Source organism: Dromiciops gliroides, chromosome 2 (genome assembly GCF_019393635.1).
Source record: "Dromiciops gliroides isolate mDroGli1 chromosome 2, mDroGli1.pri, whole genome shotgun sequence".
NCBI lineage: Eukaryota > Metazoa > Chordata > Mammalia > Microbiotheria > Microbiotheriidae > Dromiciops > Dromiciops gliroides.
Window position 1 is genome coordinate 194546559 of NC_057862.1, and position 27882 is coordinate 194574440.

The 27882-nt window shown below is 40.2% G+C and overlaps 2 protein-coding genes across 4 annotated transcripts; one reads left to right on the forward strand and one right to left on the reverse strand.

Moving 5' to 3' along the window:
* Positions 1-1434: 1434 nt before the first annotated feature.
* LCMT2 (leucine carboxyl methyltransferase 2) lies at positions 1435-5716 on the reverse strand. The gene has a single exon (XM_043989201.1). It carries the CDS (start codon positions 5669-5671, stop codon positions 3620-3622), a length of 2052 nt encoding a protein of 683 aa, XP_043845136.1. The 5' UTR covers positions 5672-5716; the 3' UTR covers positions 1435-3619.
* A 42-nt stretch (positions 5717-5758) lies between these two features.
* On the forward strand, positions 5759-27577 carry ADAL (adenosine deaminase like). 3 transcript variants are annotated; one of them, XM_043989206.1, is made up of 12 exons: positions 5759-6085; positions 8498-8629; positions 9915-10175; positions 10445-10575; positions 10776-10836; positions 15695-15782; positions 18218-18299; positions 19441-19567; positions 21647-21727; positions 23286-23424; positions 25093-25193; positions 26113-27577. In XM_043989206.1, the coding sequence occupies exons 3-12, from the start codon at positions 10110-10112 to the stop codon at positions 26302-26304; spliced, it is 1068 nt and encodes a 355-aa protein (XP_043845141.1). In that variant the 5' UTR covers positions 5759-6085; positions 8498-8629; positions 9915-10109; the 3' UTR covers positions 26305-27577. The 3 variants fall into 3 exon arrangements, with proteins under 3 accessions (XP_043845141.1, XP_043845140.1, XP_043845142.1); XM_043989205.1 differs by lacking the exon at positions 8498-8629; XM_043989207.1 differs by lacking the exon at positions 8498-8629 and having other exon boundaries at positions 5759-6067.
* Positions 27578-27882: the final 305 nt, after the last annotated feature.

Below are 27882 nucleotides of genomic sequence, written 5' to 3' on the forward strand. Positions count from 1 at the left end.
GGCATTTTCTAGAGTGGGAAGTGGGAAGGGGTTGGGATAGGGGAGTAGTAAATTTGTTCTGCTTCTGATTTTCTAAACTTAGCTAGGGTAGGGACTATATTTGTATCCCCTCTGCTTAGCACAATGCTTGGCACATGGTAAGCACTTATTTTTTTTTCTTTCTCTTATTGGTCCCACTACCACTTGAGCCTATTTCTAGACTAATTTTGGGACTGTGAATTCAACTAGGAAAAAATAAAAATAAGGCCTCTGTGGTTCAGTGATTCCAGGTCTAGCTCATAGATACCTAGATTGAAGAGTATTCACCAAGGGTACTTCTGGGTTGTTTTTGTTTTGGTGAGGTAATTGGGGTTAAGTGACTTGCCCAGGGTCACACAGCTAGTAAGTGTTTAGTGTCTGAGGCCGGATTTGAACTCGGGTCCTTCTGAATCCAGGGCCAGTGCTCTATCCACTGCGCCACCTAGCTGCCCCACTAAGGGTACTTCTGAAGGGAATTTAAAGTGCTTGTGTTTGATTTTGGATAGGTTGGGGGGTATTTAGCAGCAGTACTAAAAGGTCAGTTCTGTCTGTAACTACCTCATCTAAAGCAGGGCTTCATAAACTTTTTCCACTTGTGACCCTGTTTTGCCCAAGAAATTTTTACATAACCCCAGGTACATAGGTATATAAAAGAGGTATACATAAACTTTTACTGTTGCCAAATATTTCACGAGCCCCACATTCAGTTATGCAACTCCACATGGGGTCAGGACCCACAGTTTAAGAAGCTTTGATCTAAAGGTGAAGATAGTTCTAGGCCATAGAATAAATCACTTACACTCAATATTAACTTAAGGCTTGAAAAGCATCTTCCTCAATACAATCCTATGAGTGCAGTAGTGCAAATATTTCCATCTCCATTTTATAAATAAGGAAACTGAGTCTCTGAGAAGTTAAGTGACCATCCTTTGATCACACAGTCAGTAATTGGGATTTGAACTCATGTTTTCAGACTCTGAGGTCACTTGATCTTCTATGCCATGATGCCCTATGATAGAATCATCTAGGCTATGAGTCTTATAGACCAAGGATTATCTAAGATTACACCTCCTGTAGATATATCCAGAATAGCTTGACTGGTTCACAGCTCCACCAACAATGCATGTGTCCATTTTCAACCTATTTAGTAGCTTTGATTTTGACTCACTACCTCATTTTGGGCCAAGAGGTTTTTATTTGGGTCTTTTTGTTTGGAGTTACCTAATATGCTCCAGATTTTGATATATCTGCCACAACAAATCTCTGAGGAGCAGGAGTAGTAGTAGTAGTGATGATAATAATAACATTATATAGAGCTTTACAATCTCATTTGATCCCTTTTAAGTTGATATTAGACCCATTTTACAGATGAGAAAACTGAAGCACCAAAAGGTTAAGTGACTTGCCCCAAATCGGATAGTACATATGTAATCCCAGATTTGAACTCAGGTTTCCTGATTCCAGGCCCAACATTCTATCTACTGTACTATCTAGCTGCCTCAAATATGCCCTGCCTATGACACTACATAACCACAAACACCCTTCAAACGTAGGGCTCTCCCCAGATAGAAAGGAATTCTTTTCCTACATAGTATCTTGTAGTATTATTCCTATAACTCTCTTTTGAATATCCAGGCCCCCTTTCATTGTCACACTCTAAGTTCATACTTTTCCTTGGGAAACAAATATATGCGACAACTAAGGCCTTTCTCCTAGGTGTACTGTCAAGCCACTCCCCTCATTCCTGTTCCTGGTCTTACCTACAGATATATTACCTCAAGATTTCCAATTAGAAGCCTTTGGACACCTGCATTTGAACCACTGCTTGCTGAATTTTTGCCTGTGCATATTTGCTTTCCCCCCACCCACATTCTTTTTTTTTGGTCAGGCAATTGGGGTTAAGTGACTTGCCCAGGGTCACACAGCTAGTAAGTGTCAAGTGTCTGAGGCCAGATTTGAACTCAGGTCCTCCTGAATCCAGGGCTGGTGCTTTATCCACTGTACCACCTAACTGCTCCATCCCCCCACGTTCTTAAAGCCTCAAACCCCCATGACTAGTATAAATGTAATTTAGCATAATAGATCATACTTGATAAGTGATAAGTGACCTTGGGTAAGTCACTTAACCCAAGCTTCCAATTCCTCATCCCTCAAGAATATAAATCTTTGCACTCCTTACCTCACAAGGTTATATACTTTGAGCAGGAGGTAAGGTGAAGCTCAGTATAAGAGGTGAGATTTAAGGTTGAAAATTCAAGATGCATCCCTAACAGTTCATTATTGTATGAACTGTGTGCAAGACACTACAAAATCCAATTGATCGCAACAAGTTCCTCTGATACAGGTTTCAAATTTATAAAACTGAGAGGTAAATAAATAGCTAAAGGACATATACAAGCAGTTTTCAAAGGAAGAAATACAAGTCACCAAGTGCTTTACATCACCAGAAAAAAATGCCAACTAAAGCAACTTGAGGATTTACTTCATACCCATCAAAAATAAAGAGGAACAGAGGGAAAACAGAGGCACTGGTTCATTGTTGGTGGAGCTACAAATTAGTCTAGCCATTCTGGAAAATGACCATGTGGAACTAAGCTCCAAGTTACTAAACTGAACCCAGATATACCACTAGGTCTATAACCCAGAGATCAGAGGAAGAGGAAAAGGACCCATACACACAAAAATATAGCAGCTCTTTTCACAGAAACCCCAAATTGGAAACTATGCAGTTGTCTTATTGGGAAGTAGTGAAACAAATCATGATGTATAAACACAGTGGAATATTATCATGCCATAAGAAATGACAATTTCAGAGAAAACAGGGAAGACTGAAAAAAATTAACATAGAGTGAAGTGAGAATATGAACAATTTACATGACAAAACTGTAGGAAAAAAAACTAGACTAATGACTTTAGACTCTGATCAATACAATAATAAACCATGACTTCAGGAGACTAAAGATGACACTTGCCTCCTGCCAGAGGTGATGAATTAAAATGCAGAAATATATTTTGAGGCATGGTCAAATTGAAAACTTGTTTTGCTGCATTATATGATTATGATGGGGTTTTGGTTTTCATGGGGGGGGTGTAGTGGAAGGGACAAATTATAAAACAAAATAAATTAACAATTTTAACAAGAAACAAAATTCAACTTAAAGAAACAAGCTAACTGGAAATGTGTAACCTAAACCAATTATACAAACATTAAGTGGTAAAACATGGACTGAAACCAACAACTTTGCAAATGCAGATTTGCAAGTTTTCTTGGGAATTCCTCCCGTTTTTGTTCAAGCTGGTTTTTTGTGCTGCTCCACTTTTGTTTCAGACTTCGGTTTGGGGTTTTTTACAGACACTGATTGGTATGTGTGGTTGGTTGCCCTATCCACCTACAATCCCAGGTATGCTTCTATATTCACTTTCATGGCCTCATTTGTAGTCATAATTTAACTAAGGTATCTGTGATTTTCTACACAAGGGACCCTTGCTGGTCTATATCTCTCAGAGAAAAGTTGAGACAACCTCCATTCAACATTTCAGGAGATGGAAGATTTTGGACACCTCATACCTAAGCAACCTATTACTACATGAACAGCAGCAATCATTGCCTAAGCCTCAAAGAAGTGACATCCAAAGTGACTGGGTGGGAATTAAAGTGGGTACCAAAAGAAAAACAGTTCCCACCCCCTCCAAGGAGAAGGAGTTGTTGCTCTTCTGGTAGGAAGATGCTGGTATGATTATGCAGCATTAGAGGCCATGGAACATAAGTTGTGTCAATAAGGTACTCAGAGCTCAGTTTTGTGGTCAGGTCAATCACAGTCACTCCAGGAACATAGGAGGAATGAATCCAGACCCCTCCCACCAGCAACAGCTTTCCATCAAATACATGGGCTGTGTGAGAATACCTCGGGGTGATGGGAGGCTGAACGTCCAAGCTTTCCCAACAAAATCCATGAGAGACTGGTTTCAGAAAGTATATAGAGCCCAGTGGTTCCTCTGAAACACTCAGGCCTCCTGCAATGAGGGCTCCTCCCTTCCAACTGCAGGCACTATGAGAGTGTCGAGCATCAGGTTCTGGCCCCTCTACTGGTAAACTGACGCAAGTCATTGTGTCCATGTGTAGAAAAAGCCAGTCACCTAGCACTGGATCCTTCCCATTGCGCCCCCCGTATACAAACAAGTATTTCTGCCTCTTACAAAGGACCTTGGCTGCTGAGTGTCGCCACCGTGGAGAGGGGAACTCAGCGCCAACCTTGGTGACTGTCACCTTTAGGTTGTCAGGATCATTTCCCTCCGGGGAGAGGCAGCTGAGCCAGTACATCCCCGAGGCGGGAGTCACCGGGGACAGCCTCCCACCCAGCACAAGAACCAGAGTATCTGAGAAGGAGGTCATGGTGTGGAAGAGGCGCCCATCCCACTGGGTTCCAGGCCCACCCACGTGGCTTGCATTCCACCTAGAGCCGGGCTGTCTAAATAGCACATGACACTTGCTCATCCTCACATGTCGCCCGTCGTGCTCCCCAAAGCCCCCGGTGCTTAGGATAACATCGGGGCCTAGGAGGGCTGAGGCGTGGCCAAAACGCTTCAGGTCGAAGCCCTGGCACTCCCCTACTATACGGGCGGACAAGACACCAGTAGGAGAGGCTGGCTCCACTCGAGGAAAAGCCTCCACGGGGGGAAGCAAGGGGGTTTGAGCCACACAGCCAGCAGTGGAGGCGGCTAGAATGAAATAGTGGGAGCACTTCAGGTGCCACTCCTCAAACTCATCAAAGGGCTCGAGGGTCTCCACGCGCCTCCGCTCCTCGAGAGGGAGGACGCTGTGGTAAAACTCGTTCAAGTCCAGGGCGCTGCAGGCCGCCCAGCCGGCGTCGAGGAAACGCCGCCGCTGGGCCGCCACGTCGGGGAAGCTGGTCAGCCCGTGTAGGGGCGAGTTCAGCCGCCGGAAGTGCCGTTGCATGACCTGGCCGAAGGGGTCGTGCGGCCCCATCTGTTCATAGAGCACGAAGACAGCGTTGTCGAAGCGGCCAGCGGCCCACGCCACCAGGGCTGCAGCGCTGCCCGGTTCCATGTACGACAGCACGGCTTCGGCCAGCAGCAGCGTGGGCGCCGCGGCGTCCAACCCGGACGCCTCCAGGGCGTCGCGCAGCGCCGGCAGGTCCCGCAAGTCGCTGCCCAGGAGGCGGTAGTCCTCGCTGGCGAAGCGTGTAGCCGGGCCGAGGCCGGGCTCCGTCCCACTCAGGGGCGGCCCAGCCACGGCGAAAAGCTCCGGCGTGGTGCAAATCCTCGACGCCTTACGCTCGGCCACGTCGGGGAAGTCCACTTCCCACACGGCGGCCTGAGCCAGGCGGCCCGCAGCTTTAAGGCGGAAGTACAGCGAGTCGAAGCCAGCGCCCAGGGAGAGGATCTGCCGGCGCCGCGCGCCGCCCTCGGCGGGAGCGCGCTCCAAAAAGGCGCGCACGCAGTGCCTTACGGCTCTCGCGCGCACGTAGTACCCGCGGTGGATGAGCGGCGCGCGTCGCGGGGCGCCGGCGACCAGCAGCGCGGCGAAGGGATCCCGCACGTAGCCGTGCGCCGCGAGGGAGGACTTGCTCAGGGAGCTGCTGTCGTTCGTACTTTGGACCGCCCCAGCCCGGCCGCGCCCGCGCGGGCCCATGGCCGGCGGCACCCGACTGGCGGGCTGGAAACACGTGCCGGCGGTCCGGAAGGGCGCTTACCCACGCGTCCTCACTTTCGCACTTTGGTTCTCGCCGGTCCTGGGATTCGTGCAGGCGCGTATGCCCTTCTTTCCATGGGCCTCGCGGGAGGTGATTTCAGAAGAAACCCGTTTCCGACCAACTAGAAAAGGAGGGCGGGACAAGCACCAAACACTTGCCTGTGATTGGCTCCACACTCAACCTTTTCCAGTGCCTTCCTGCACTTCCGGGGAGGGGTTTGTTGGTGATCTTAATAACATCCGCTTGGCGGCTGGCACTAGCCATGTGGCATAAACCTTTTTTTTCTGTCCTTCCGGAGTAAGAGGAAAAAGCGGTTCCTGCTCGTATTTGCAAAGGTGTGAAGGCTTTGAGAGGTGGGTTCGTGGTGGGCAGAGGCCTCCTTTTGGGGCCATGTGGTTGGATGGACGGTGGGAACAACTTAGGGGTGCCTTCTGCAGGGGGCAAAATCAGTCCAGCCGCTTGGGTCTTTTGGATAAAGAGGGGTCAGAGGCTGGGAACGAATTTGGGTGTCTTGAGAGTGATGCAAAGCCAACGTGGAACTTAAATGGGAGTTGACAGACTGCAGTCAGCAGAAATTGGTGTTGCACCTACTATGTGCAGGGCGTTATGCTAGTTGTGATCCTCACAATAGCCCTGTGAGGTAGGTACTATTTTGACGTCCATTTTACAGTTGAGTAAACTGAGGCAAACAGGTAAAGTGACTCGTCCAGGGTCACACATTTAGTGAGTGTCAGAGGCTGCATTTGAACTCAGATGTTCCTCACTCTAGGCCCATTGTTCTATCCACTGTACTATGTAGCTGGAGAAACTTGGAGAATGTAATTTCAATTATGTGTGGTCAGAAGCAGTTATAAGATGTTGGAAAGTGACTCAAAGTGAGGAAATGGAGATAATGAGTATAAATTTTTTTAATACTTTGTCTATAAAAAGGAGAAGAAATTGTAGGATAGTGCTACAAGAGGATGGTTGAGTCCCATAAAGTTTTTTCTAAGGAGATAATCTGAACATGTTTTTAGGCTGCAGGGAAGGAATAAGTATCCAGGTAGAGATTGAAGGTGAACTAGAACAGGGCTTCTTAAACTTTTTCCACTCACAACCCCTTTTAGCCTGATAAATTTTTACACAACCCTGGGTATATAGGCATATAAAATAGGTATACAAATCAAACATTTACTGCCAGATTTTTCATGACCCCCACATTCAATTACTCAACCCCATATGGGGTTAAAGCCCACAGTTTAAGAAGCTGTGAACTAGAAGGAATGATCAAAGGGCAACCTTTGGGAGGAGATATAAGGCAGTGAGATAAAAGATGCAAGTGGTGGAAATTGGCCCTTGCAAGAAGATCCCTGCTTTTATTCAGGGTCTGGAGCAAAGGAGTAGGAGGAGCATAAGTTGTGTGTTTGGGAGCACAGGAATAGGATTGGAGAAGGCAGATGGTGTTGGTAGCCAAGAGTTGGGTATTGGCAAGGCATGAGCTGCAGTAGTCAAGTATGGATGGCAATGGATGGAAGACAGTGTATAAGTTGAACTGGTCAACTATGTAGTGTTAAGACTGAAGGGAGAAAAATAAAGTTTTAAAAAAAGAATGAAGGGAGGAAAGGGAGCAGAGAGCAAGAGGGACAGACTAGAAGAACAGGGAGAAGTGAAAGGAATGGAGGTCACAGTGAGGACAAGTAACAGGCTGAGGTGTCATGAGGAAAGGAGGAAGTTGGAAAGATCAGAGGTTATGATTCAGGTGGGGAACTTTGGTGTTTAGTATCATGTAGGTTACACAGTTGTGGTTGATGATGAGAACTAAGGTATTGCACATTCTTGTCTGTGGAGTAAAGATATAGGTTATGGGAGCTGAGGAGGTTGAATTGGAAGGCCACTTTGTTTAAGAGGACATCATAATTTGTTGAAGTCCCTGAGTATGAAGGCAAACATTTGGATGGACAGGGGTAAGCCAGGTACTTAACTTGAGAAAGGGTGAAAAGAAACCTGGAAGCCAATAGATTACAGCAAAAGGATCTACACAGAATGATTTAAATGAATGGTATGAACCCCAAAGGAGAAGTTGCTTTTGGGTGGCTGCAGTAGGTGGGTCTGGAAATGAAAAGGAAAAGCAAAAGGGGTACCAATTCCTCCTGGTCCAGTGTGTCAGGTGGTATTAGAAGGAAGGATCCAATATTGGAAAGGCCAGCGATGCATTGGCATCTGGAAGAAGCTAACTTCCCTTCAGTTTAAGAATAGTCAAAAAGCATTTAATAAGTGCCAGTGACATATTCATGCTTTGTGGGGATACAAAGAAAGGTCAAAGGACAGGCAAAATGTGCCCTCTCACATTCTAATGGGAGAAACTACTTAGAAACAACTAAAATAGATGCTAAGCATTAGCATCTGGAAGGAATGGAAAAGGCTGCAGGCAAGAAGTGGTATTGGTGCAGAGTCTTGAAGGAAGTCCTGGAAACCAAGAAGTAGAGATAAGAGGGTAAAGCATTTCCAGGCCTGGGAAACAGCAAGTACAAAGGCTAGCTGGTGTGGTAGATTCAGAGAACTGCAGGTAGACCTGTGTTGCTGGAGTAGAGTATGTGCAAACAAGTAAAGAAGTGAGAAGTCTAGAAAGATAGAAAGAGACCAGGTTACTGCAGAACTTTAAATGCCAAACAGAGAACTCTGTTTTTGATTTCTGGTATTCGACTCTTTGTATTTGTACTTTTTATATTTATTATTATGTTATTTATGTTATTTGTATTTATATTTTTTATATTTGATTCTGAAAGTGATAGGGAGCCACTGCAGCTAACTGAAGAAGGAGATGACTTAGACCAGAGATTTAGGAAACCCACCTTGGCATCTGAATGGAGAATGACTTGGAGTGAGGAGAGACCTGAGGTGGAGAGACCAGTTAGAAGGTAATTGTATTAGTCCAGGTGAGAGGTGATAAGGGCCTGAATATCATGGTTGTGTGGTTGGAGAGAAGGGGACTAAATGAGAGATGTTGTAAGGAAGGAAAGAAAAGACTGCAATTTGTAGGATGTATGTAATGATGAATACAAGAGAGGAGTTGAGAATGCTACCAAGGTTGAGAGTCTGGGTGCTGGGGCGATTGTGGTGTGAAAGAAATAGGAACGTTGGGAAGAGGAAAAAGGCTTTAAGGGGAAAGATGAATTCTCTTTGGAAGTGTTGAGTTTGAGATAGTTATGGAGCATCTAGTTGAGATGTCCTGAAGGCAGTTGGTGTTAGGAGATTGGAGCTTAGGAGAGACTTGGGCTGGATAGACAGATCTGACTTGTCTTCCATGAAGATTTTTTTTTTTAAGACTATAGGAGAGAAAAATAGAGATAGCAGAAATTTGTGCCTTAGTGTTCTAAGATGGACTTTGTTATGAACTTTAGTACCTATCCCGTCTTCCCTCTAGCTTACGATTTGTAAGAAGAAAGCCATGTGTTTCAGGAACTGTTCCATCCTAAAAAAGTCTGTAGTAAAAGAGTAGCAGGAAATAAGGGTTGTGTTCATGTTCTTACTTACTGAAACATTGTTGGGAATTGAGAAGGAGTTAGTCAGAGGTTGCCTTCCAGCTTTTCCTTTTCCCTCTGACCTCAGCACCAGAAGCCTGGAGTTGTCAGTGATGTGGCACTGGGAGCAGCAAGGGAAAAGTGAAGTAGTGCTTGTCTTCAAGGAACTTAGAGTCTTAACAAGTCTAGCATCCTGCTTGGGCGGGAAGGATTTGGTCACTGACAAATTTTTTAAAATATATGTGCTGGGGCAGCTAGGTGGCGCAGTGGATAAAGCACTGGCCTTGGATTCAGGAGGACCTGAGTTCAAATCCAGCCTCAAACACTTGACAATTGCTAGCTGTGTGACCTTGGGCAAGTCACTTAACCCTCATCCCCCCCCCCCCCCGCCCCCCCAGATGATGAGCAGGCAGATTTCAGAAAAACCTAGGAAGACTTAAGTGGACTGATGCCAAGTGAAGTGAGCAGAACCAAGAGATCCCTTAAAAATCATTTCTTTTTTCTTTCTTTTTTTTTTTTTTTGCAAAAATCGTTTCTTGAAGATCGTTCTCCCTCCCCCCCTCCCCATTACTGTTGTTGAGCTTAGTAAAGGGTGGATTAATGGAATCCTATTACTCAGGTGTGGTCTGTTCTTAAAACAGCCTTATCAGTTGGAAACTGTTCATGTTTTGTTAAAATGTAGGAGATACACCTTCCTGATTTGACTGTGCAACCAGTAGTAGAAGAATTTGTGGAAGCAAGCGCATGTGGGAGAGGTTCCAGACTACAGAACTTGCTGGATAGAATTCTACTTTTCGGTTCACAACAAGAATAGCAGTATTTTGGATCTGTGGTCACATCACTTTTGCTTGAAGGAAAGTCTTTTTCCATTAAAATCATGATGGCAATGGAAGAGCAGCAGCAGCCACAGAAGAATAATTTTTACTTGGGATTACCCAAAGTGGTGAGAATTAAATGACAGATAACATAATTCTTGAGCTAATGCTAATTATGTTGATGAGTGTGTTGTCTCTTCTCATAAAAGTAAATTTTTAGGCAGAATTGCTCATTTTTAAGCTTTTGCCATTAAAATTAAAACTTTAAAAAGCATATGTCTTTAAATGAAAATAGATCAAATAGATGGTTTGCCTAGTATAGTGTAAGCACCTAATTATTATGCCATTTGTCTTTATACTGTTGGCACTTAAATTCTGAATACCTGTTTCTTTTTAGGAACTTCATGCCCACTTGAATGGCTCCATTAGTTCTGCTACTATGAAGAAGCTAATAGCCAAAAAGCCAGACCTTAAAATCCATGATCAGATGACCGTGATTGATAAAGGAAAGAAAAGAACTTTAAAAGAGTAAGTATAAGGAGCTTTGTTAGGGGCTTCAGGGTTTTTCCCCTGTATATTTTCTGAGCTTTTAAGTAGAATGTTAAAACCACATCAGTTGCAGAGATTCTTTTTTTTTTTTTTAGCTAAGGGAAATGACCTCATATTACCATTATTATTACATCTAGATAATAAATGTGTTTTGAAATTCATTCTGAGTCTTGTTGCAGATGTTTCCAGATGTTTCAGCTCATTCATCAGATTACCACTAGCCCTGAAGACATATTAATGGTAAGATATTAGGGGACTTTTTAGGATTTTTTATATTATTAAATAAGTCCTTTTTTTGTCATCCTGAGAATCTGATGGAAGGTTTTGAATTTGTTGTTTTCAATAAGATCCCTTGTCAAAACTAATATAAATCATTTGCCTACAAACTAATACATAAAGCTCACTGCTTTTTTAAAGATTAATCCGGGAGAGATTTAGTCTTAAGGCTCTCTTAACAAGTAGGGCAAAGTGGATACATTTTCTGTAGCTAGTGCTTTTCTGTAACATGTAGAATTTGCCTTCATATGTAACCACAGTGAATGGAAGTTTCAGAAAAAAAGGTAGGTTTAAAAATGGCTTAGATAAATTTATGTATGGAAAAATCTGGAAAGTCTTACATGAACTGATGCTGAGTGAAATGAGTGGAACCAGGAGAACATTGTACACAATAACAGCAACATTGTATGATGATAAACTAAGATAGACTTAATACAGTGATCCAAGACGATGCCAAAAGACTCCTGTTGGAAAATGCTCTTCCATATCCAGAGAGTCTGAATGCAGGTCAAGGCATACTGTTTTCACTTTTTGGGGGTATTTTGTTTTTTCTTTCTCATGGTTTTTCCCCTTTGTTCTGATTTCTTTTTTTACAACATGACTAATGTGGAAATATGTTTAACATGATTGTACATGTATAACTTATATCAGTGCTTCCTGTCTTATAGGGAAGGAGAAAAACTTGGAACTCAAAATCTTACCAAAATGAATGTTGATAAATTTATGTATGACTCCTTGATACCACTGAATACTGTGTTCTATGGACCATTGGGACTGACCACTATGGCATTATTTATAGTTCCTATGCAAACAGAGTGGGGTGGGGTGGCAATCTTAGCATTCTTAACTATTAGGAGAAAATGAATGGGTGAAATTATTGCTTTCTCTATGTGAAGAATTTTGGCTTATCTATTTTGAATACAAAAGAATTTTTGTTTTATTTGCAGCCTGTTTATATTATAGTTAGATCTCTTTGTGTCCTATTTCTCTACTAGACCATAAGCTCCTGGAAGACAAGAGGCAGTTTGATATAGATGAGAGAATACTTCATCGGAAGTCAAAGCAGTTGGGTTCAGTTCCCTCTCTGCCACTTCCTGCCTGGCAGACTGGAGCAAATCACTTATCATCTCTGGGCCTAAAGTTCTGTAATATATGAACTAGATGACCTCCAAGGTTACTTCCAAGTTTAATCTACAGTCCTGTTGTCTTTTGGCAGGGTCTGTGTCTTAATTAAGCTTTTTTATTTTTCATTGTACCTTCTGAGCACAGGGCTTTGCACATAGTAGGCATTTAATGTTTCTTCCATTGAATTAGTAAGGAATTAGAATAATAGCCACAAAGTGATGAATTCTTTGATCTTGAAAACTAATGAATCAGTGATTTGAATGAGCAAATGAAAAGTGGTTCTCAGTCTTATGTGGTAGCTGATAAAAGATCAAATGATGCTAAGATTCATTAGACTATTAGTGAATAATTAAGGTAGGTACTCTAATGTGAGATTTGTCAGATGACCAGTGAATTGTCAATACAGCTGGAAGAAATGAATCACTTCAGTGATGATAGTGCAGTAAATGAAACCAGAAGAAAAAGATAATTTACAGGACTTCCTCAAAGAAGGAAACAATGCTGTTGGTAAAAATAGTTTCATAGTATTCTCAAAGGCAACATGAAACATTTCTTGGAATATCTGGATTCATCCTACCTTGCACTGCTCATTAATAAGCTTATGATCACATGAAAGTAATTGTAATTATATATCAAATCCCCATTGCAGAAGATGAAGAGATAGAAAAATTCTATATTCTACATACAATTTTTATAGCTTAGTGACTTCTTTAATCACAGAATGGATTCATTTGGTAAAAATTACAGTAACTTTCATTTTAATCTTTGTAACAAAGTGGTGCAAAAAATCCAGACATCTTGATAGTGGTTTCTCTTTAGTCCCTAAAACATTGCTTTTAATGCCAGTGGTATAAAGGTATTTGTGTCTGATTTTTTTTTTAACCTCTTGATTTTCCTAGTGTTTTATTATGAACACATGACATGCAAACATCCTCTGTATGTATAAGAACTGAAAACTTCCATATTTAAACTCTTGATTTAATATTTCCTCCCAATTACATGCAAAAAAATCTTTAATATTTACTTTTTTAAAAATTTTGAGTTCCAAGTTCTTTACCTCCTTCATTTCGTGCCCCACCCCACCCCAATTGAGAAGGCAAGTGATTTGATATAAGTTATATATACATTTGCAGCCATGCAAAACATTTCTACATTAGTCATGTTGTGAAAGAAAATGCAGGACTCTCCCCTCCTCGCCAAAAAAAAATCCCAGAAAAGAAAAAGTATACTTTGATCCGCATTCAGACTCCATCAGTTCTTTCTCTGAAGATGGGTGAAATTTTCCATCATAAGTCCATCAGAATTGTCTTGGATCATTGTATTGCTGAGACATTTCTTTCTTTCTTTCTTTTTTTTTTTTTAGTTTTTTAGTGAGGCAATTGGGATTAAGTGACTTGCCCAGGGTCACACAGCTAGTAAGTGTTAAGTATCTGAGGCTGGATTTGAACTCAGGTACTCCTGAACCCAGGGTCAGTGCTCTATCCACTGCGCCACCAAGCTGCCCCGACATTTAAATTCTTAACATCTTAGTTCCCAAGGTGCCATATGAAAAAGTTGAAATTGTATTTAGGAACAAAGCTCGGAAGGAAAACTGGACCAGACCAAGTGTGTGCTGAAGAAATCCTCCCTGGCAGTGATATTCTTGAATAATTTTAGGAAGAATTACTTTGATAGGGAAGGAAAGATACCAAAAGAAAGGGGGGGTGGTGGTGATTGAAAGAACAGAATTTTCAGGGGCAGCTAGGTGGTGCAGTGGATAGAGCACTGACCCTGGGTTCAGGAGGACCCAAGTTTAAATTCGGCCTCAGACACTTGACACTTACTAGCTTTGTGACCCTGGGCAAGTCACTTAACCCCAATTGCCACACACACACACAAGAAAGAACAGAATTTTATGCCTACTTTTTCATCACTAAATTGTGAGCATAATCTACGTACATATTAAGAGTATCAAGTATCTTTAGTCAAAATATAAGAAGGGAACTAGGCCGGCTTTAACAGTGATTCTTTATGACAGACCATATCTTTATTGTCATAATTGACTGAAAAAAATAGAACATTAAAGACTAAAATGGGTTGACTTCTCGTTTTAGATTTAGATGGAAACTTTTAATAAAAATAATTTAATGATAAGATGACATGACAGCCAAATCATACAACAAAGTTTTTGCCATCCCTTGACATTGGGGAAATAAGTCAAATAAATGGATCCTTATTTTTCAAGTTTCACTGTGTTTCAAGTTCCTTGATGAAACAAAATAAACCTCCAAGGTCACTTCCAGGTTTAATCTACAGTCCTGTTATCTTTTGACAGGGTCTGTATCTTATTTAAGCTTTTTTATTTTTCATTGTACCTCCTGAGCACAGGGCTTTGCACGTAGTAGGCATTTCTTCCATTGAATTAGTAAGGAATTAGAATAATAGCCACAAAATAAAATTAGGTGATTGAAAGAACAGAATTTTATGTCTGCTTTCTCATCACTGTAAATTGTGAGCATAATCTACATACATATTAAGGGTATCAGGTATCTTTAGTCAAAATATAAGAAGGGAACTAGGCAGACTTTAACAGTGATTCTTTATGATAGACCATATCTTTATTGTCATATAATTGGCTGAAAAAAATAGAAGCATTAAAGAAGCATTTTACTTGATAGAACAAAAAGCAGTCTTAAAGGCTCTCTTGTGACAAAATCTGCCATACATTAGGTTCATAAAAGAATTCTTGAAGGGAAAAAGAAAAGGGAATAAATTTAATTTTAAATTTCATTTCATTTAAAGCCATGACTCAAGGTTCTTAGAAGTAATATTATATAGTAATAGAATTCTTCAGGGCTGAATTTTGCCCAGAAGTACTTAGTGGCAAAGGGGATTATAGATAAATGAGTGCAATTAAGGCCATTAAAAGTACAAATTTCAACAAATATTAAATAATCAAAGGAAAAGAATGGAGTTTTTAAAGACATATATGATCTTCCAGTAGTTTACCTAATAAGAGCATAACTAAAAGAAAAATTCCCAGAACCTGCTTTATTTAATAGTTGACTAAAATGGGTTGACTTCTCATTTTATATTTAGATGGAAACTTTTAATAATAATAATTTAATGATAAGATGACATGCCAGTCAAATCACATAACAAAGTCTATGCCGTCCCTTGACATTGGGGAAATAAGTCAAATAATTGGATCCTTATTTTTCAAGTTTCACTGTGTTTCAAGTTCCTTGATGAAACAAAATAACACAAATCATTGAGAGGATTATTTTTCACATTTAGACTGTTGGGTTCCATCATACTATACTTAAGTCATGGCAGCAATTATCAAACCTTATTTTTAGCTTAGTTTCAAAATCTGCCTTCACTGAATCTTTTACCAGCATTGCTAACAAGATTTAAATGATTTTAACTTTATCTCCTTTTTTTTTTCCCCACAACCTACAGTTTAGAATTTTTAATGGCTAAAAGAGAAGTAAAGGATATAGTCAGCAAATTCATTTATGAATTTAATTTAGTGTGGGTGTTGGGAGCAGAGTGGGTATAAATTTTTTAAGGCATCTTGTGAAATTTCATATATTTTACAGTGTGTATAAAGGTTTTCTTTCTTTAAAAAAATGATCAATTCTGGTACCTCAGAATTTACCCATTATAAATATTGATGTTTCATTTTATATAATAATATGAACTGCTATGTTACCAGGTCACAAAAGATGTTATTAAAGAATTTGCTGATGATGGTGTCAAGTACCTAGAACTGAGGAGTACACCTAGAGAAGAAAATGCAACAGGTAGATTCTAATATATACTTTAATTTGTTGCTCAGTTGTTTTCAGTCCCGTCCAGTTCTTTGTGATCCCATTTGGGATTTTCTTGGCAAAGATAATGGAGTGGTTTGCCATTTCCTTCTCCAGATGATTTTATAAAAAAGGAAACTGAGGCAAACACGGTTTAGTGATTTGCCCAGGGTGACACAGCTAGCAAGTGTCTGAAGCTAGATTTGAACCCAGGTTTTCCTGACTCCAGGCCCAGTGCTCTATCCCTTTGTACCACCTAGCTGTCTATATACCTTAATTAAGGTACGCAGTATATCCCTAATTAATATAGCTTGCCACTTCCCATTTTCTCTGCATTAGGTCCAAAAATGGGATTAGTTGACAGTTACTTTTCTGTTGTATTGTCCTCTAATTGTTCCATGTGTTTCCTCTCTCCAGCCAGATTATAAACTTCTCGAGTGATCATAGCTTAAACTACTTCTGTGTTTCCCCACATCATCAAGCTCAGTTTTAAGCATGCAGTAGGCATTCAGTAAATATTTACTGATGCCTTGATTGATGTTTTGTTTGGAAATGATTTAATAAATGCTTCTAGAGTGAACAGTCCAGCTCTGCAGCTCTTTCTACAGATCCTATTAATGAGTGACTTATGATCACACAAAGATCAGAAATTCAGGTACAAACCAATCTGTGTATACGCATCATTACTTCCCTTTAGGACTAAAAAAACCTAAATAGTAAAGCCAACCCTGCAGAAAAGGCTTTTTTAATTAAATGATTACTTTTGTGCTTCTTTTGTAGCTCTTTTATTTTTTATGCTGTGTAGTAAGGGTACTTACTTCTTGTGGTTTTGCTTCTTCTGCTGGGTTGTCTTCCTGAAGATGAGAATCTGGATCATACTTTGTAGCAGCAAAATGGAAACTGTTGTTGCCTCTAGTGGCCCCTACTAAGTAACTCAGAATTTCAGCCTTTTCAGACCTGTTTCCTTCTCCCTTTCCTTCCCATGGTCAGTGTTCCAGCTTAGTACCTATTGCTCAACTTGGAATTGTCACTAATACCTGTGCCTTCATCCAGCCTGCCCGCCAGGATTGGAATTCATAACCCCTCTCACCTCTTCATCTTAGAAGCCTTAGCATCTTTTAAGATGGGGGGGGGGGCGGGGGAGCAGCTAGGTGGCACAGTGGATAAAGCACCAATCTTGGATTCAGGAGGACCTGAGTTCGAATATGACCTCAGACACTTGACACTTACTAGCTGTGTGACCTTGGGCAAGTCACTTAACCCTCATTGCCCTGCTTGGGGAGGGAAAAAAGACTCACCTCAGATACCCCCTCTATTACAACACCTTCTCCTGATTTCTGTATTTCCCACCCTCCATATTTTGTTTATACACATTTTATTGCATCTGCAAATAAAATTACTTTTTCTTGTCTTTTATTAGAAATTCCTAACAGTGATTTACACATAAGTATTTAATTTTTGTTGGATTTTAATGATGGAAAAATTCCTTGGTTGCAGATAAAAATGAAGTTGAGATCAAGTAAAATTTTTTAATATCTTCTGGAATATGACCTCCATACACATATATATCAGTGGAGACTAGGTATGATTAGGGTGTAGTCTGGAGAGTTGTGTAGGTACCCTTCTACAGAAACCAGTAACTACAGGTGAAGGGCTAAAGAATTTCCAATACTGTCAGTGATGCACATTGAAATTTATAGGTCATTAAAATTTTTGAAATTATTTCCAAGACTATTTTGTGATGAGGCAAGTTATTGAAATTTGGGAGGTGGGGGAGAATCTTCATTTACATTTTTAAACTTTAGAATAAGCATTGAATTGAACTATACACAGTAATCAGGGAAGAACTTTTCCTAAAAAATGAATACTGAGTAGGGTAATGTAGCTTGGCTAGGGTGAGGAAGAGTGGAGGAATGACACTTAATTAGCTGTATCTAGGGGTTTCTTCCAGTGGTGTGAGGACATTAAAAAGGAGACTGCTAAGGGAGAACTAACTCACCAGAAGATAAAGATTTGGGTACCCAGGAATGTTCATTTTTTTCCACTGACTTGGGGGATAGACTTTGAGTTTGGGATATTAGAGTTTTCTTTCCCCAACTAAGAAGATAAACAAATACCTGAAATTCTAAATGAGGTTGCTTTTTTTTTTTTTTGCAGGGTCATGAGGGTTAAGTGACTTGCCCAGGGTCACACAGCTAGTGTCTAGTGTCTGAGGCCGAATTTGAACTCAGGTCCTCCTGAATCCAGAGCCGGTGCTTTATCCACTGTGCCATCTAGCTGCCCCCAAAGAGGTTACTTTTTAAAAAGGATAGTGTTTTAGCTCAACTCTCCCTCTTCTGACATGAAAATGAAATTGTTTACACAGGAATGTTTCTGTTTACATTGAAATTTTGCTCAATCACATGAATGTTTGCATGTGCCCTTCCTAGGTATGACTAAAAAGTCTTATGTGGAAGCTGTTCTAGAAGGCATAAAACAGTGTAAACAAGAAAATTTGGATATTGAGGTGAGGTAAGAAACATACCTTTTCCTACAAAAACAAGAACATGACATTTTACTGCCAAATCTCTGGTGTGATTGGTTTTTGTGGAATGATCAGTGATGTAGCTTAATACTCTGGTGTGCCTTTTAGTAGTGAAATATACTATTCTCTGCCTACAAATTTTGAAACAGTTTTAAATGTTAGCAGTAAGTAACAAAGAACCTTGGTTGTAGAGACTGTGGAGCAGTGGAGCAAGTGCAGTAATTTGAATGAGGTCCGACCTGGGTTCAAATTTTGATTGCCTCTACTACCTGTGGGAACATGGACATTTTACCCCTGGGCCTCAGTTTACTTTTGGAAAATGAGGGAACTAGATTAGATGACTTACTCAGCATGCTCACTGGTTCTGCCTTTTCCATGCTTCAGGTCTCACATCCAAATGAAACAGTTCAGGGAGTACACAAAGCCATCCCTTTAATAGACTACATGGAGATATGTAAAGTTAAAATGGTGACCTCTTCTTTTTTGTTACCAAAAAACTGGGGGAATGGCTAAACAAACTTGTATCTGACCATGATGGTATATTATTGTGCTATGAGAAATTGAAAGATGTAAAGAATTGAGAGGAATGTTGAAGGACTTAATGGATCCAGAATGAAGTCAGTGGAACTAGAACTATCTACAAAATTACAATGCTGATATAAATAAAACAGTAAATGGAAACTGAACTGTGTCATTGCTCCAGAAAGAGAGATAATGAAGCATATTTCCGTCTTGAAAAAGAAGTGGACAAATATTGGTATAGAATGTTACATATACAGTTTTTCTTTCTTACAAAGGAATTTGTGTGTAGAGCATATATGAAAATGACTATGATATAGTAAAAAGCGTCAATAAAATTTATTTTAAAAATAAGATGATAAACTCATTCTCCAACAGGAGAACTGAATATATTGTGACATTGTGTAATAAGTATTCCTAGAATATAATTGATTTTTGTGTTTCCTGGCACTTCTGGCTAAGTATTACTTTGAGTAAAGTTATATTAATTGTTTAAAACATACACACACACATACACACACACACCCTCTCTGGTCCTTACACCAATGGTCCTGTTTTCTCTCTTTGGCTATATATTTGTTCACTGTCAACCATTCATCTGTATTACAGATATTTAATAGCAATAGACAGAAGAGGTGGACCTTCAGTAGCAAAAGAGACTGTTAAACTTGCCAAAGAATTCATCCTTTCATCTGAAGATACTGTCCTTGGTCTTGACTTGAGCGGAGACCCCTTTGTAAGTTTTTCCTAAAAGTAGTTATTCTTATTTTATTATTATAGGGCAAGATTTTTTTTTTTGGTGGGGCAATCAATGAGGGTTAAGTGACTTGCCCAGGGTCACACTTCGCCACCTAGCTGCTCCCTGGACACTATCACTTTTGACAAGATTTAACCTCAAAAAAACCCCCAAAAGTGGGGCAGCTAGGTGGCACAGTGGATAAAGCACTGACCCTGGATTCAGGAGTATCTGAGTTCAAATCCGGCCTCAGACACTTAACACTTACTAGCTGTGTGACCTTGGGCAAGTCACTTAACCCCCATTGCCCCCCCCCCCAAAAAAGATTTAACCTCGCTGGACCATCGTTTTTTTTCTCATATGAGGGCATTCTTTTAGATCAGTCAGTCAACAAGCACTTAGTAAGAATCTGTTATGCACCAAGCACTATAAGAGATGCCTGCTCTCAAGGCATCTGCAGTGTGCCAGGGGAAACAACATATACATATATAAGTAAATATAAAAGGCAATGGAGCAGGGGAAAGGGGAGAACGTTGTAAGAGGTGGCTCTGAGGCTGAGCTGGAGAGAAGAAGGGCCTCTATAGAGGCACAGAAGTAGGAGATAGAATGTTGTGTTCAGGAACAGAAAGGTTTGACTGGAACGTAGTGTGAAAGAATAATAGTATATTAAGGGGCAGCTAGGTGGCGCAGTGGATAAAGCACCGGCCCTGGATTCAGGAGTACCTGAGTTAAAATCTGCCTTCAGACACTTGACACTTACTAGCTTTGTGTGACCCTGGGCAAGTCACTTAACCCTCATTGCCCTGCAAAAAAAAAAAAAAATTGTGTATTAAGTCTAAGGAGGCAAGCTGTATTTAGATTGTGAAGTGTATTAAATGCCAGACAGAAGTTTGTATTTTATGCTAGATACAGAGCTTTGGGGGCAGGACATGGACTTTAGGAATACTATTTGGCAGCTGTGTGGAAGATAGATTGGAGAAGAGACTTAAGGCAGTGATCAAGCAAAGGTGCCTAAAGAGTGGTCAGACTGGAAGAGAACCAAGAGACAACTGTCAAAAAAATCCAAAGCATATATCCAGGAGGAGAAGGTAGCCACATTATCAAAAGATATAGAGAGATAAAGAATGATCAGGATTCTGAAAAGGCCACTGGATTTGGCATTTAAGAGAGCATTGGTAACTTTGGAAAGAGGAGTTGTAGTTGGGAACCAGATTGCAAGAGGTTAAGTAGTGAGAGGGGAGAGACAATAATGGGGTAGACAGCTTTTCCTAAGAATTTGGCTCTGAGAGGGAAGAGAGATTTAGAATCCTATAGGGATGGCAGGAGTCTAGTGGAGACATATTAAGGATATAGGAGAGCGGGTATATTTGTGAAAAGCAGGGAAGAAACCAGTGGATAGGAAGAGACCGAAGATTAGAAGAGTAGGAGGTGATTAGAGGGGCAGTCTGTCAGAGATAGAAAAGGAGAGGATCAAGAAAGTGTTAATGGGGATGATCAAGTCAAGGGATTTTTGAAGTGTAGAAGAGGAGAGAGCAGGGAACTCATAACAAATGACCTCTTTTCCCAGTGAAATAAGAGGTGGGGGGTCTTCCACTGAAAGGTTGTGGGGTCAGGGTAGTGTGAGCAATTTGAGGAGAAAGAGATTTGAAACAGTTCTGGGGAGCAGGATGGTCAGTACAAGGATTCCCTTGTGGTAGTGAGGGCCTGTTGAGATGAGTTAACATAAATTTGTATTGAACATAGGCCAGTTGTGGGACATCCTGCAGCACTGTTCAGCATTATATCAGCAGGATAGAGGAGGCTGTTGGTGGGGGTAATCAAGGGTTAGCATTTAGCAAATCATGAGTAGCAAGAGGGCAGAGGATTCTAGAATAGAGTTGTGATCAGCTCTGTGGTCACTTTAAGTTAAAAACTCCTTTAACAGATTATCTACATTTTGCTTAGCACTCTAATATTGTGCTTATCTAATCTTGACCACTCTTTCCTCCCACCTTATTAGTGGCTTTAACAGTAGCATAGCTGATTTCACCAGTTTATTCATGAGTCTTATGCAACCTTGTTTTAACTTATCTCTTTAAGGCAGGACATGGGAAAGACTTTTTGGAACCTCTTTTGGAAGCAAAAAAAGCAGGTCTGAAACTGGCATTGCATCTTTCAGAGGTAAAGAATAATAATCTCAGACTAGAATAATCCTTTTCCCACTGGCACATGGGGAAAGTATACAGTTAGAAATCATCAGGAAATGGTTGGAAGAAACTGCAGTTTTGAAAAATTATTTTGAAAGGGGAAAGGTAGACTTTGGAGGGGATATAAATTAAGACAAACTATTGCAATTTATATATGATTCTTCTTTCTGGCAGTGTTCTTATTTTGGGTTTTGAAGGTCAGTATTCAATCACACTCCAGTTCATAATCACAGTGTTCAAAACAACAACTTGTTCAAATCAACATCTTGCCAGAACTACAAAAAAAGACAAGAACTTCTCATCATCTTTGTTATTGAAAGCATTATCTCCCTGTACTGAAGACTAAATTCAAGCAGACTAGTTTCATTTGTCCCAGGGCATGACATTTCAGTGAGTATTTGACATGAGGAATTTGAAGGGACAGGGAAAGAGACTGTTTCTCATGTCCTTGGCGAGCAAGGAGATGAAGAGACACTTCTCAGTTGCCAAATATCTGGCAATGGTGAGACTATAACTAGTATATAGACCATGGTTTTATGCCCCAAAGCACCAACAGGATGAAAATTAGTCAGGGAAACATTTCCATCCTGGAAGAGTTCATATCGGTGATTTTTCCTCTGGCACCTACAGGTCTCTCTGGATCTCCATACTGCCAGTTTCTCTTCCCTCCTCTCCCTCAAAATGACTAGTTATGACTCTAATCAATGTACACTTACAAAACTTGAATAGCAAAGACTGATTTTTATCCTTAGTTAATGTTCATTTGGTTAAGAAATCCATCCTCTTTTCCAGTGATATAAGTGTAAGGTAGGCAGGGACTACTCCCCATTTTACCTATAGAGAGACTAAGGCAATTAAAATGCTATTGGGCCAGTATCAAAAATCCGTTGGTAGATGTAAAAATTTTGTTGTCCAAGGTTCTAGTTTACTCTTTTATGTGAATTACTGGGTAATCTTTTTTTTGCCCACACAGCATCAAGTAGGGCAACCAACTTGACTAAGTTTAATCTACACAGACTACGTATGGACATAACAGAAGAATTCTTTCTTAATTATCTCTAGTCTATATATGCACTTCTTTCCCCAAAATGTGTTCACTCCTCTGAGATTCCTATTTTTATTTCTACTTTTTCCACTGCTTATGAAACATTCAAATGTGAATCATTTTGAACATTATCCTGGGCTCTCTAAAAATAAAAACAACAGTCTAGTAAACCTTGAGTTCAGAGACAGTTGTAACTCTAATTATGACTATGGGACATAGATAACTGTCAAAACAAAACATTAATGAAATGAGGTCTAGAGGAATATGGTGTAGTGAGTAGGCAAAAGGAGGAAGAAAAGGAGAGTGAAAAAGATTCATCAGAAGAAAACAAGGTAAAGTGTGAACTCCTACTGTGCATCAATACCTCACTCAGAGCCCCTTAGTTACCAATGATAGCCCCAGAAAAAGAAACTAAGAACCACTGAATCAGTCTTTTTTTTTTTTTTTAAGAAACCTGTATAGATATATTTATATGTATCATTTTCAGATTCCAAACCAAGAAAAAGAGACCCAAGTTCTCCTGGGGCTGCTTCCTGACAGAATTGGCCACGGGACATTTCTCAATTCGTGTGTAGGAGGGTCACTGGATCTGGTAGAGTTTGTTAGAGAGCACCGTATACCACTAGGTGAGGTCCAGATCACCGAGAACCCTTGTAAGCTCCCCCCACGGCTTGTAACATATATTTTGAGAGGCACCACTCTTAAGGCAGCACTTAAAAGGCAAAAGATTAAAAATAATCACTTATTTAATGCTGTTCTAAAATAAAAGTTCATAATGACATTTGCTGGGTACAGCTAGGTCGTGCAGTAGATAGAGAGCCAGGTCTGAAGTCAGGAAGATTCATCTTTCTGAATTCACATCTGACCTCAGACACTTACTAGTTGTATGACCCCGAGCAAGTCACCTGTTTGCCTGAGTTCCTCATCTGTAAAATGAGCTGGAGAAGGAAATGGCAAACCGCTCTAGTATCTTTGTCAAGAAAACCCCAAGTGGGGTCACAAAGAGTTGGACATAACTAAAATGATTGAACAGCAAACGACATTTGTTAGGAAAAAAACGCAACATTTATTTAAAAATTTACAAATTTAGGAAAAGTTGTAAGTATTTCAGGTCTAGCAAATGCATGCTTCTATTTTTTCCAGATTTTTAGGTATGGAAGTTATTTGAACAGAAACAAATTGCAAATATAATCTTTCACACATGAAAGGGAGTCTTTCCACTCCCAACTTCCTCACTCCCTAGATCCTCCCTCAATAAAGGAAGGATTGGCAAAATGTAAACCTATCTTAGAATACTGTGGCCTGGACATGTGTCATGGCTAGAGAATATGCTCACCCGGGGTTTCCAGAGTGCTCTTGGCCTCCCTTTGCTTATAAGTAAAGATGGTCATTCACTCAGTATACATTTATTAAGTGCTTACTGTGTGCCAGGCATTGTGCTAAGAACTAGGTATACAAAGAAAGGCAAAAGACAGGCACTCCACTCTTACATATCCCACATTTGGAAAGAAGGATTTTCAAAGTGGTCAATTTGTGCATAAGCCTGGGAGGTAGGTGGAATAGGTTTTTGTTTCTTATTTTGATAAATTTCTCAACATGAAGTATAGAGTCAAGTCCATAAATATTTCACTAAGGAAACTAGTATTTTGTGATAGGAGTTTGGTAATATTGTAAATTAGTCTTAGAATTTACTTAACTTTGCTTAAGAACAGTAGGTGAATGTTTGTATAGATAAATAAATGCACATTTCCTATAGGACCACAGAAAAAATTCAGAGTTTTGCTTTACCTGATTCTGTCCTAGTCTCCTTATAATGTTGCAGCTTCCACTCACTGCTATATTTTCAAGGCCTTGTGTGAGTTTATGCAGTAAGCTAGGGATTAGAATGGATACCCCAGCCTAAAAGATTCTTGCTCCCTCTCCCCACTCCCATAACCCCATCATATATGCTGGGCTGCCAAAACCATTCCCTATACTGTTATACATTATAATGCTGATCTTGTGTCTGGATAAGGGAAGAAAGAGGAAACCCCACATGGAATGGGTTTCCAACTATGGAGGTGAGTTTTGGGAGGAAGGGAGAAAGGAACATTAAATATTTTATTATAATTTACTACAATTTGATGTAATAATAGAAAAGAATTTTGTTCCACTGGTAAATTATAAGTGTATCTAATTGTGTTTACTAAACAAAAATTTTTAAATTATGAAATACTATTATGTGAAAGAGAACATAGTGTAGATTAATTTCCTATCTGTGGTTTTAATATAGTGTTTGCGGTTTTTCCCGTTAGAACTGTGTTTAACTTCAAACATCAAAAGTCAGACAGTACCTTCTTATGATCAGCATCACTTTGGATTCTGGTATGGCATAGCCCACCCTTCTGTAATTTGTGTAAGTAAGATACTTTGCTTAAATTATTTTGATCCCTTTTTTCTTCTGCTTTTGTAGTAAACCAAGTATAGCATTAATAGCTGAATTACCTACCTTAGATGCCTCACAATATTGCTTAAGCAATTGGTTGAGTGGTTGGTCTGGCAGGAAGGATTGCATAAGACCAGGGTGAATAGCTCTTGGCTTCACAGAAAAGAACCAGGGAAGCAACTAACTTGAGAAAGATGGTAAAGAAGTTATAAGTGAGAAATGCACTATTCTTCTACTGATTTGTCTCTAATCCTGGGGCCCAGAGAGTAGTGCTACCCACAACTATGATGAATATTTCTTTATGCACCATGACTTATAAAAATCTATCCCAAAAGGAGCAATTAAAAATTTATTTCAAAGCTGAAATCTCAGGTTGGTTTGAATGATGGGTTCAGTTCTGCAATACTAGTTGCAGTTTCCTGGTAAGAAAGATTTACATTGACCCTTCTAGCTAGAGGTCTCAAAGGACTCTAGAAGTAGTATTAATCATTTATGATAATAAATACTGACATCAGTATAGCTCTTCACATTTTACAAAGTGCTAGGACAGTTTATTCCTTCATGAATGAATTTAAGAGAGGCTGAATGACTTGCCATGAATCATTTAAACTTGGGACTAGAACCAGGTTTTCTGATTCCTAGTGCAGTTTTCTTTCCATCATTATCATACTACCTCTCTCTTACCTTCTCATAGGTGGGTATGAAAAGAGCACTTTGGGATTCAGTAGTTTGAGGAGTCAGAAAATGTATGCCCTGTATAAACATATTCTAGTGTACATTATAGGGGGAACACAAGACAAATCAATGCTACCATAGGAAAATTGATCACATATTAAAAGGGAGTAGTCATTTCCTCTAATTCTGAAACTTTCTTGGTTTATATCGGCAGACTGATGACAAAGGTGTTTTTGCAACACACCTTTCTCAAGAGTACCAGCTAGCTGCTGAGACATTCGGTTTGACCCAGACACAGATGTGGGACCTCTCCTATGAATCCATCAATTATACTTTTGCTTCCAGCAGCACCAAATCTGAATTAAGGAAGAAATGGAATAATTTGAAACCAAAATTGTTACATTAAGTTTTGAAATGGGAGAGATGACTCTCTGGGAAGTCACATCATGGTCCTTGGCCTCCTTCCATTTGGAATCACTCTGCAATCCTTCTGCCACCTTGCTTTGAATCAGTGATTAGGAAATCCTCAGAGAGTCTAAATCAGGGATCCTTAACCAGCAGGTGACAGCCCCCTGGAAGCTGCAGAAGCCTTACCTGGCTGATCTCTGGTTTGTCTGTGGCTAATACTCACCCTCCTCCCCAACTCCCTCCAAGGGAACTAGATTAATCAGTAACTCGTACCACAAGCTATATTCTCCATTGCCTACCCAGCAATCATAAGGCTTTAGAGAAATCATCCTTTTTCCTCTCATTCATTCCTCAAATATCCCAGGAGCATTAACAGCTGATGATGACATGGATCTTTCCTAAAGACTCTGTAAACAGAAGCAGCAATCTCTCATAGAAATATTTATTGCCCACTTAGACTGCTGTAAGACTCATCAGCAGTTCTCCATTTCCTTCCCGAGCCTGAATAGATCCCTGCAATAACAGCATCACTGCCTAGGATCCTCCAATTCCACCATCTTCTAAGCCCCCACACAACAAGTATATGCATAGCTACTTCAATAGATGGGACTAAACTAATAAAACTACTAAACTGGAGGAAGAAGTAACCAAGTAGGATAGGATCAGGGCATATTTGTTTTGCTCTCTAGAAATCCCACTATAACTTGGCATATGAAAGTGTGCCCCGTTAGTTCCAAAGGAGCTACCAGATCCTACCTAAACATCAGCCATGCGCTACCCTTCTTTTTCTAGTATCTCATCCCTTTCAGATTTTATTTATGATAGCTGTTGTTATTCCCTATTTTCTAGAGCCTCACTAGTAGCATGCATAAGTCATGACTAATGAGGAAAGGTCGGGGGCATAGGGTGGTTCTGGGTGCAACTGTTTCATCAGGCCCATTGCTTCATTTTTATCCTGCCTGCATCAGAGTTGCTGACTTTACATCTGTGTACAAAGCCATGACCAGATTGGGCTGTAATTCTTTAAGGATTATGCTTCCTTATTGTCATGATGAGCTGTTCATTTTCTCTTAAGTTTACAAGTCTAACCTCAGGAAATTTTTCTTTGAGAGCTGAGAAATAGACATGAAGCCAAAAAAACCCCAGACTGTCTGAAAAGCAGCTCAGGTGTAACTTAGCAGTACAGATAGGGTTTTGAATACTTATATGTTGGTTTTCCTAATGGTGTGTTCGCCAAAATGATCGGTGAATAAATTGAACCTTATTTAAAATTTATATGGTGAGCTTGCTATTTCAAGGAAGCCTGTTCAATCACCTACCAAATTTAATATTGGATTTTCTTATTGGGTATAATCTATAAATTATTGATATTGCCCTCCTCTCCAAGCACAAATAATCCAGACTTTTACTCAGGAACCTTCAAGGGAATGGGTTGGAAACTGGCTTGTAGTAGAGTGCTACCCACAAGTCAGAAAACATAACCTTGGGCAGCTAGATGGCGCAGTGGATAGAGCACCGGCCCTGGAGTCAGGAGTACCTGAGTTCAAATCCGGCCTCAGACACTTAACACTTACTA

Excerpts from the sequence above, each read along its gene's own strand:
- ADAL (XM_043989206.1), top strand. The coding sequence starts at position 10,110 with ATGATGGCAATGGAAGAGCAGCAGCAGCCACAGAAGAATAATTTTTAC. Across the intron at positions 10,576-10,775 it reads AAGAAAAGAACTTTAAAAGA|ATGTTTCCAGATGTTTCAGC; the intron begins GTAAGTATAAGG and ends GTCTTGTTGCAG. Across the intron at positions 25,194-26,112 it reads CCCACCCTTCTGTAATTTGT|ACTGATGACAAAGGTGTTTT; the intron begins GTAAGTAAGATA and ends TTATATCGGCAG.
- LCMT2 (XM_043989201.1), bottom strand. The coding sequence starts at position 5,671 with ATGGGCCCGCGCGGGCGCGGCCGGGCTGGGGCGGTCCAAAGTACGAAC.